Source organism: Nanorana parkeri, unplaced genomic scaffold (genome assembly GCF_000935625.1).
Source record: "Nanorana parkeri isolate BGI_ZX_2015 unplaced genomic scaffold, ASM93562v1 scaffold19, whole genome shotgun sequence".
Lineage (NCBI taxonomy): Eukaryota > Metazoa > Chordata > Amphibia > Anura > Dicroglossidae > Nanorana > Nanorana parkeri.
Genome location: NW_017306287.1, coordinates 3,188,407 through 3,199,477, shown reverse-complemented (window position 1 = coordinate 3,199,477; position 11,071 = coordinate 3,188,407). Strand labels below are relative to the sequence as shown.

General features: G+C 45.2%; 1 protein-coding gene across 2 annotated transcripts in view; it reads left to right on the top strand.

The window, feature by feature from the left end:
- The first annotated feature begins 332 nt into the window (after positions 1-332).
- The window catches only part of TRAP1 (TNF receptor associated protein 1), a 35,494-nt gene continuing 24,755 nt past the window's right edge, over positions 333-11,071 (top strand). For both annotated transcript variants that reach the window (XM_018561629.1, XM_018561620.1), the window contains exons 1-8: positions 333-460; positions 4,348-4,521; positions 6,809-6,891; positions 7,811-7,951; positions 8,339-8,410; positions 8,505-8,665; positions 10,011-10,120; positions 10,983-11,056. In XM_018561629.1, coding sequence (XP_018417131.1) covers positions 367-460; positions 4,348-4,521; positions 6,809-6,891; positions 7,811-7,951; positions 8,339-8,410; positions 8,505-8,665; positions 10,011-10,120; positions 10,983-11,056 — 909 coding nt within the window. In that variant the 5' untranslated portion in view covers positions 333-366. The remainder of the gene's footprint in view (positions 461-4,347; positions 4,522-6,808; positions 6,892-7,810; positions 7,952-8,338; positions 8,411-8,504; positions 8,666-10,010; positions 10,121-10,982; positions 11,057-11,071) is intronic.

The window sequence follows — 11,071 nt, the reverse complement described above, 5'->3', positions numbered from 1 at the left end:
TGAATGGCGCTATTTACGTATGAATGAGCCGCAACTCATTCTGCCCCCAAAAAATGTCCGCACGTTGCTGGAGGGTTCGGGTTTCGCTTGAAGAAAAGGTGGCAACCCTAGGTGAGGAGCAGCAGCAGCAGCAGCTAGGAGGTACCAGTATGTACAGTACACAGGGATGTAAACAGGATTGTTTAATTCGTTATTTCTATACATTCACTGCTTGCACACAACACAGGCCCGGCAGTTCCCCATACAACACCACACCAGGTTAATGACATTGCCACCCATCTGGGTCACACGCGCACCCCCGTGACGTCATCTCGGCGCACAGTCGCTCGTAGTAGACGTCAGTCACGTGACCGGTACAGAAGCAACATGGCGGCTGCTGCTCTGCTGAGAGGAAACTTAAGCCGGGTTCTGAGAGCTTGGGGCCGGCCCGGGGCCCTCGTGTCGGGGCGGAGCGCTGCCGGTGAGTCGTCTGACGTCAGGCCCGTCTCTGTCATGACGCCATATGTCCGTTTTACCAACGGGAGCTGGGTTGTGACACCCACGTGGTCTCTGTGTTATGACATCTGGGTGTCCTCCAAGGTGATATCGGGGGTGCTCTATATCAGTGCCTGCATGGCAGGCTGGGATTTGTAGTTCCGCATGGACGGGGAGCTCTAGCCTACCGTAGCTGGGGCTTCTCTACCTATGATGACCTTGGGGATGCTGTAAATGACCCACCCTAGAGCAAGGGGTACCCTTTCCTTAAAGGGATATCTAATGTATGGCTGGAGGCCTGGGTCAAACAGAACAATGTCACTGGCCATGAGTCTCACTCCTGATGCTGCAGCCGTTTGTGTTCCCACTCTTGCAGATGAAGCTCAGGCAAAGTAACTCCTATATGACAGCTGCAGGTCTGGAAACACAAGTGCTGACATGTCACCACCAGAGAGCCAAAGATGTATAAGAAAGCGATAATTAATGCATATATAAAGTTTTTATTTTTTTCCGTTTTGATCCTCTGTCAGATTTTTGTTGCCATCTGTGTCCCATTATGCAGATCCCTTTTCACTCCCTGTCCTGTAGGCTCAACAGGAAGTGAGAACATATCTTTCCAATATAAGGGATATAGACAGTTGTCATGGGAACAAGTGCCCCCATTGGAAAGTTTCCTTTCTATTCCTGTTTGGTGACAACTTGACTGTTTAGATTTCCCCTCCCGTTTCATTCCTGGTGATTGGGACAATTACAGGGACTGACTCTTTGTAATGGGGACACAGACAGCAATGAAACCTCTGGGAAAAGCAGAGATGAGGCCCTGGGTTCAAATGATCATATTGGTAGGATTGTGATAGGACACTGTGGCTCTGGTGAGGCCGCTGTCAGTAAATACCCTCAATGAGGGGGCCCAGATTTGAATATACATCTGTGTGAGTCCAAAAACCTTTAATATCAGTATTAGTTCAACTACAACATAGGACAGCCAACACTTTTCAGGGGCTCAAAGACCTCCCCCCTTCTTCAGGGCTATGAACACATATGAATGTAAAGAATGAGTGCACTTATTTTTTTTCCCCCCCTGACCTAAATGATTGCACCCTTTGCAGATCCCTACTTACCGAGCTCAGAGGGACACTGCTTCTCTGTTGACATCCAGCGCTCCAAGGCTGGGAGAGGCTCCTATATAAATCTATGGGACTGTAATGTGCAGGTGCTGCCAGCAGAGGGAGCATTGCAGTGCTGGAATGTAAACAATAGCAGAACTGTGCTTGTCAGATCTCGGTAAGTATGGATCTGTGGAGGGGGGGTGGGATCATTTAGGGCACATATGTCAATTACAAGGCCCACCAGATTTTATTAGGCCGCCAGTCCTGTGTTTTGTACAGGGCGCTTTTTATTTATTTTTTCTAGCCTGCGCTCAGGCAGAAAACATTTGGATTGGCAATTCAGCCTGAGGACCCCGCACCCCCTTCCTGGGCCGCACGTTTCTCCTTCGCCACACGTCCCTCCTTCGCCACACGTCCCTCCTGGGCCACAGGTTTTTTTTCTCGCCCGCACCTTCCTCCTCGCCTCTGCCTCTTGCTTCCGCAACTCCAGTAAGTCCCGGTGTGTGTATCTGGGACTGACTGTGAGCGAGGGCACCAAAACTGTCAGCGGTCCCTTGCAGTCCGTCCGTTTTTTTACTACGGGCGGACGGCAAGAGGTTAATGTAGTGCCCTCACACACAGGACTGTTATATAATGGACAGGGACTGCTGACACTTATAGTGCCCTTATACACAGAAGTGTCATATAATGGACAGGGACTGCCATCGCACACAGGACACCAAGATTGTCATATAATGGACAAGGACTGCTGACACTTGTACTGCCCTCATATACAGAACTGTCATATATTGGACAGGGACTGCCATCGAACTCAGGACACCTGGATTGTCATATAATGGACAAGGACTGCTGACACTTGTAGTGCCCTCATACACAGAACTGTCATATATTGGACAGGGACTGCCATCGCACACAGGACACCAGAACTGTCATATAATGGACAGTGACTGATGACACTTGCAGTGCCCTAGGACAGAGGACAGCACTACAATTGTAAAACAGTCCCTGTCCATTGGATGACAATCCTGGTGTCCTGTGTGTGAGGGCACTACAAGTGTCAACAGAGACTGTTGACACTTGTAGTGCCCTCACACACAGGACACTAGGACTGTCATATAATGATTAGTGGGGCCAAGCTTTGTACTGTGGCAAGCAGCAGGGTTAATGTTCTTTATGTCCGGCCCCTGACTTTATTCACAACCCTCGGCGTGGCCCCTAGTAAGTTTGGATTTGACACCCCTAGTTTAGGTCATGGGGAGGGAGGGGGGACGTTAAGTGCACTTGTGTTATAAAACTTGGTGGATTAACATGTATCTAAAAATAATCTAGAATATTCTTCTACTTATACATGGTGAACAACGCGAACAGTAAAAGAGTGCATATACATTGGAGTGACTCGTCTGAATAAGCAGACGTGTCCAGTAAGGTATTTGATCTGTACATATTGCTTCACTGCTACACACTGACCCCTCCGGTCAGGACAAGGTCAGAGAGTTACAACATAGTAACTGGCATGTCCTCTACCTTCCTCTACCTTCCATGGATTCATTGTTGTTGGTCTTTGATCATTTTTCTGTACCTCCCTTATAGTGCTTCATGTTCGGTCATTGAAGCCCTGCCAGCTTTACTTTGCAAACAGCAGCTTCAGTCACGCTTGGCCCTGTCACCTCTGATGCCTCGCTATTGGTAAGCAAGGTTGTCCCTCTACACAGACTGGCAAATAGTGAGGCACAGGAGGGGGGACAGTGTCAGCCAAAGCTAAGTGTCATTAAAGGAGGAGTATTGGGAGAGTAAAATGTTCTCTTCCCAATACATAGAGCTGGTGTCACATGCTGGCTCTATAGCGCAAGAGCTGAACGGTCATGCAACCACCGATCACTCAGCTCACCGTCTTCTTCCTGCAGAGGGTGGCGACTGTTAGTCACTGTTCCCTGCAGGATTCCCCCCTGGAGGGACAGACAGGGGAGGGGGCGGGCACAGCTGGTACTGGCTATAGAGAGTCAGAGCCAGCTGTCAGTCAGGCAGCACGGTGGATTCTGACAACATTGTTGGGATTTTCTCAGCTGCGGTGCGGCTCTACAGTGTCTGCAAATAGCGGGCAGTAGCCAGCTAAATGCTGACTTTGGGTCACAGGAGGACATTAGTAAATATACTCCTGTGACCCAAATGAGGGCTAAAGCCAATAAAAGGTTTGGCTTTAGCTTTCTTTTAAACCTTTGAGCATACAAAATAAATCTAATACCATACCTTTATATCATTGCTGCTTTCCTGTCCCATATTTATGTGAAGCACGTCTTTGCTGCAAAATGGGCTTTTTAAAATCCATACTATATCATTCCCTCCTCTAGGGATGTCCAGGCGGCTTGCAGGGTCCCCCTAGAGCCACCCTGTTGTGTGCACACTACCGGCCACTCAACACAGGCCTCCCAGAAGTACTCCATTCAAAGCCATGCCCTTGCTCCTCCCAGAAGGTCTTTGATTGACAGCAGCCCTGTTCTTTGGGATCTCTCTAGCAGCAGCTGTGCTCTGAATAGCAGAGTGCACACTCCCTTACAGGATGTTTGGGGAAGTGGAGCATAGAGGGACACAACACTGACCTGCGTTAAAATGAGAAAAGTAAGTATATATAGTAAAATGCAGAAAAAAACCTTTGTATGTACAGCTAGATACATGTGACCACACGATAAGTATACAGGTGATATTAAGCATGATGAATATAATATTGTGCATGAAATATAATGAGTGACTATTTGTGTCCCCCTAGGCTATATCCCCAGGTGCCAACCATCTACCTGGTACTCATTGTCCTCCAGAAACAGCCTTTCTTCCCTCAGTGCCACAGCCTGCCGGAGATACAGCACACAGACTGCAGAGACTGAGAACAAGGAGGAGGAACCACCTCTACATACCATCATATCTGACACTGAAAGCGTGCAAGGTGAAGACCCAATCTCTCTATAGCCAAATATACAAAATCTAGGGTGCTTCAGGTATCTGAAGGAAGAACTGTCTGATATCAACTGCACAGTAAATAGTGGAATGATTGCTATGGATAAGAAAGGTGTTCAGTGAGGGGGTTCCTTTAGACACTTTCATGCCTGATGCCCAAATGAAAATAACTGAGGCAGGAGAGTTGAAGATGTCTAATTCCTGAAAGCTGTTTAGATTGTTGTCTGTAATGGTATCCCCAGTATCCTGTTTGTAAGACCGGTGACCACTATGCTGCAGGGCTACCAGTCATGTAACGTCCCCTGTGTAGTTCATACCTATCTGTGCCAATAGAATGACATTGCTTCTCTCTGCATTGGGGGGTCCTGGGCTGCTAAGACTCCCAGTTTGTCCTACCCATCCATGCCTGCATGAGTTGATTGACAGGTTGTGAGACTCCCAGTCTTTAAACCGAGTACTAAACAAAGCTCGGTGTAACCACCATCCTGCCCGCTTCCCAGCTCCTGCTGGAGTTTTGCTTCATAATAAATACAGTGGAATGTTGTGTATTATTCATGAACTTCTATTTCAGGGTGACTTTTGGGCAACGCAAGATGTAATCTTTCTCACACACACTATTTCATAATCTGATATCATTTCTCTGAAACATAATTGTTGGAACTTCTTCTTTATTTCACCTTCCCATGCGCTTTATTTGCCCATTCAATGTTCAAAAGACACCAGTTCAGGGAGTGTGGCATAGGCAGTAACACAATGCAGCCCAGTGAGAAACATGCCAGTGAACGGTAAATGGTTGTATCCTGCTGCACTCCTTATTGGATCCGGGAATATCCTATGTATACAGATGGTGCTCATAGTGACCACGGATGACGGTGAACTACACCTACTATCAATACGTTTGTATCATGTGAGAATGTCCAGACTACAGAAATGCTGTCAGTTCCCCAGCGGGTATGGAATTGGTGGATCCACCTCTTTGGTAGGTGCTGAAGAGAACCCCTATTCTTATCAGCACATATGCCATGTGCAGGTATACCAAGGGGAGATGATTTCATCCAGCCGCTTAGTACTAGCTAGACTCGATGTGGAAGAATTACATGCAGAAGTGCAGCTTTTATCAGCAGGTGAACAGTTGGGCCCTCTTTCGGGTAAAAGTGTATGTAGAGCCAAAACTTTTTTTATTTTTGGATGAAGCAGAGAAGGGTTAAAGCCCATCAGTTTATTGCTGTTTTTGTCCCATTCTGGAGTTATCCCTTCAAGTTTTGTTCTGCAGATGCAACAGAACGTGAAAGTAAATCTCTGCAAAGTGAGGAATATCCCATCTTAGTTTTCTCCATTGGAAGATTGCTCCTCACTTTTTGTTATCAGGGCAAATCGAGGGGTAAATCTAACCCTTCAGCGCTATAGCAAAAGTTAAAAAAGAAAATAAATTAGCCTTTACACTTAAAACTCAAGGTAAATTAAAGAACTCCAGGTTGTAGAAAAATGAACCCTTGCAGTGGGACTACCCCCGCACTCCAAGGGTTAACTGCTGATTTTTCTCTAGGGGCAATAATAAAGAAGATATACTTGCCCGATCCTCAGTCCTACAGCAGTGACTGCTCACCTCTCCCCCCCCCCCTTCACTCAGGCTGTGTTATGCATCTCATCGTCCTCACGTCTACTAAAAGTGCATGTACTCTATTAGAAGTGATGATGTCAGAGGGGCTTCGAACTTCTGAGCCCAAGGGGAGAGGAGGCTGCGGGGACTGGTACAGAGGCCAGCCAGGACAGAGTATACAACCTGGAGTTCTTCTTTAACCACTAAGGGCTGCAAAGAAGGAGCAAGGGGCCAAAAATCTTATTGGCCATTGTTTCCCCCCAATAAAACATTGTTATGTTACAAGAAAGTATTACTCTCCTCCTCCGCCATTTACACGACCTAAGACTGATGTCACATGGGTGACAGTCGCATGCATAGAGCCTACCACTCGCCACTCACCTCCGTGGAATCGCTTCCTCGCTGGCCCCAAGTACTGTCAAAAACTCCCATTTATCACGGCTATAAGAATGGAAAAGAACTGTCAATTCAGCTTCATTATATTAAAATAAGACATTAATGTACATACAATAGTTTTAGAGAGAGTGGGGAGTGTAGAAAGAAGTATTTCCTCCTTGTGCAGGGGGTTATTTGCCTACATTTTAAGTGGATGTTTCCGTTGAAGTCTCTGTACTGGATCTATAAACTGTAGCAGGGCTGTTGCTAGTGGCTAAAACCTTCCGCTTCTTTGTTACAGGTTCTGCCTCCAAGCATGAGTTTCAGGCCGAGACTAAGAAACTGCTGGACATTGTTGCACGCTCGTTATACTCTGAAAAAGAGGTACAACTTTTCATCTCTACTTATACACAGTAATTAAAGGCCAGTACCACCTAAAAGTGATACCTTATGAATTCCTTATTTATAAGGGCCCCTATAGGGATCAGTCTCCACCCACTTTATGAATAAACAAATATAAAAATGTAAGGTATATATCTACATTTTAGGGAGGGAATAGGGGGATACCACACAAATTAGAGCGTCGGTGGCTGGTCCTGATCACTAAGGGGTTAAAGGTCGGATATTCTATCATTTTATACACACTTTCTGGGAGTCGTAGTTCACAAAAGCTCTATTAACAATCCCCAGTGTCAGCTCTGCACTGCAATCCCCACAAATCTCTGCTTCAGATCACACACAGTGACAAATTAACTCCTTACAGTTAGGAACAAGAATCGCTGTGATAGCACATATATGTATATTATATAGGGGCTACACATGCATAACACACTATTTCTGATAGGAAAACCTAGCACTGCCTGCATAAGTGGAAGCACCGTGTGCATATAACTAACTAAGCAAGGCAGCGCTGACTCTGATAGTAGAGAGCATGGCTGTGATCCTGCTGTGTGACTCATTCTGCAGTCTGCATTATCGGCTCTGTGATATTCAGGTCAGTTTCACAGGACAGCTGTGGAAGCAGTGGTCCATGTGTTTATCCTCCCTGTATGTGGTAGACCTGCTTATATGAAGGAAAGACTGTGACACCTTTTAGTAAATCAATCCTTGGGTTACATAAATGCAGACTGGAGCAGACAGACAGGGTAAGGGGAAACTGATTGCTAGGAGGGGAATAACTCACATTGGAGGGCCTCATAAACGAGGCTCATTATGTTGAAATGGATGACAGAGGGTTCTGGAAGTAGCAATCAAAGTAATAAAAGTTGAATATTTATTTATGACTTGGCTTTTCCTGTGGCAGGTCTTCGTCCGGGAACTGATCTCAAATGCCAGTGATGCTCTTGAAAAACTTCGTTACAAGCTCCTGTCCCAGGGTATTTCCTTGCCGGAGATGGAGATTCACCTACAGACAGACAGTGATAAGGGGACCGTCACTATTCAGGTACGAGGAATTGGGTGACAGAACTGCAGCGTTGTACGTAACTCGACTATAGTGGGGTAGATACATGTTTCGGCTCAATGTTGAGTAACTTTGGATTTCAGCTTGCAGCCTTCTGCCCACTATTGATAAATTGACACAATTTGTGTTGAAAAAGGGAAACTTTCCTTGAATGTTCATTGAAGGACTCAGCAGCTATAAGCCACACCCTTAGGGGGATGACATTAGGCAAAAGAGCCTGGCTCCTTCCTTTTGGAGGACTCAAGCCCTCTTTATAGAAAAAGAGAGCTCGGTTTTAGCCAAGGGTTCTAAACATTAGGACATTTTTTAGTTTTGACGCTTTCTTGCAGTTTATGTATCGTTTGTTATAAATTTGACCTTGTTCCGCAGGACACTGGAGTGGGAATGACGCAGGAGGAGCTGGTCTCCAATCTGGGGACCATCGCTCGCTCTGGATCTAAGGTAAGAGCTTAGCTGATAATAAAAATATGGATACGTTGATATTATAACACAGTACATGCAGTATGTTGTTACACTGCTCTACTTTCTGTTGTAGGCCTTTTTGGACGCTCTGCAGAATCAGGCTGACAGTTCTGGGAAGATTATTGGCCAGTTCGGTGTTGGTTTCTATTCGGCATTCATGGTTGCGGATAAGGTTGTTGTTTACTCGCAGGCTTCAGAGCCTGGAAGTGCCGGGTATTGCTGGATATCTGATGGGTGAGTGAAGGATGTGTTCCCACTCCATGACTGGAATTGATTTATGTTCTATGATTCATTCATGATCAGCAGAGTTTTCAGCATAAGCAGTTTGTTTGGCTAGCATTTGTTGTTGTTTTTTTGGTCTGTATAATTGTTTTTCCAGATGTATGAGGAAAATATGAAAATTATTTGATGTCGGCTTGTCCCTTGATAAATCTTTTGGACAGAAGTTCTTTATTTCTGCAAATATTCATTGTGAGGGGAGGATGTTTGGGGCTATCCCTTTAGTCATCTGGTCTCTGCTAGAGACAAGCTTATTCAATGTAAAATATTACACCGGATATACTATACTCCGGTGAGACTTGCTCGCATTTATGGAGGTGGAGGTTTCATGTGTTGGAGATGCTCTGATTCGTCGCCAGATCTTATACACATTTCGTGGGCCTGCCTACGAGTCAGACCATTTTGGGTTGCCGTTGCTCAATTTATGTCTCAATTTATTGATGCTCCATTCATACCTAGCATACACATGTATATTCTGGGGCTGACTGAAGCAGTCGTTCCTACTATTGCGCTACAGACATTCCTGTGAATTGTATTTTTCTGCGCCAGGAAGGTAGTGATACTACGGTGGAGAAGGAGTGCACCTCCAAACATTTCCGACTGAAAGGGCCTTGTCAACTCCTACTTACGCCTTTACAAGGCGACCTATCAGAGGAGAGGATGCCCCAGTAAGTTTTCCAAGGTCTAGGGAGGAAGGTTAGAGTCTGCGGATACGACAGGGTGAGAGGTTCATTCTTTCTCCTATGCGGACCTCTTACTGAGTGTGAACCGGGGACTTGAGGCGATATAACCATTGTATGTCCAACCTTGTACACATTGCAACTTTGTAAGATGTAATGACACTCCGTATGGGGCGGTTGGAGTTGGGAGGACACACACTTTCTTGGGGACAGGGGACATACACCTTGTTTATGGGTCTGTTCCTTTTACTGGGTGTTCCTTTACTGTATTTTGTTTGCTATGTACTGTACTGAACTGTGTGCTCTCGCGGATGTGAGTGCCTATGCTATGTTTTGTACTAAGAACCTTTTAATAAAAACAATTTATAATAAAAATATTAATTGTGAGGGCACAGTAGACCTCTGGGTATAGGCTCCTAGAAGGATGGGCAATACAGAAACAGGCAGAACGTCATTGCTCCTCCCCTTTTTTGGGCTGTACTCCACTACACAGCCTGTGAGAGCTCAGATTTATTTATTTATTTGCTTTATATTTGAGGATTGATGGATAGTCGGCCTAATTTGGTCATTCTACAGTCACTCATTTAGCTATATGTACATGGTTGCTTCTTTTTCCTCAGGTCTGGAGTGTTTGAGTTGGCAGAGGCCAGTGGAGTGAGGCCAGGAACAAAGGTCGTCATCCATCTGAAGGATGAATGTAAGGAGTTTGCCAATGAGGACAGAGTGAAAGGTGAGTTTCTCAGGTTCCTGGTGACTTTTGTCTTCTTTTAAAACCTTTTCTCTGTTACATTCTTGCTGTGCATTCTTTTCTCAGTTTTCCTTTGATACAGTTCTTTTATTTTTATTTTTTTAGAACTATTTATCAGATATTAATGGTTGACATGGGTGATCTGTACATACAGGAGCCCTAGCTTATGAAATGGCTGCTGGCATCACCATAACCTCGCTATGCAATACAGCTCACAGCAGCTTTGTATGCTAGTGCCCACACAGATGTCTATAGACTTTTTACCCTAGCCTAACTAACTACAAAATATGGAAACAGAATAATGCAGCCTTTTTCAGCCAGGGTGCCTTCTGGCTTTGTCAGGGGTGCATTCACACTTTTGCTAAAGTAGAGGACTCTGACGTGAAGGGAGGGGGGCTTCTGATATATAAGGAAGTCTTCTGATGTGATATGGGGCGGAGGGGGCTCTGATTGATGCGAAGGGAGGGAGGCTTCTGATGTGAAATGGGCTAACTCTGATGTGAAGTGTGAAATTCCACGTCATTTTTTTTTTTTTTTTTGCCTGGGGTCCCCCCTTAAAATCCATACCAGACCCCTGTCTATGATAAGGTTTTGTAATTGATTTTGGGTTGGGCCACATATCTTTTTTTACATTCATGTTTTTTACATTTTAGACTGGGGTGCTTTTGAGATTTTGCATACTTTTAAAAGGTGCCGTGACTGAAAATAAGTTGAGAAAGACTGGAATAATGTACCAAAGTGATAAAAGTCTGAGGTCATTTATAAAATGTGAAAAATGTCAATTACTTTTTACATTTTCTGTGGGAAATACTTCTGATTCATGTGTTCTTCTATGATGTTGCAGACGTGGTAACGAAATACAGCAACTTTGTCACCTTCCCCCTTTTCCTGAATGGAAAGAGGATCAATACGTTACAGGTAGGATGTAAACTG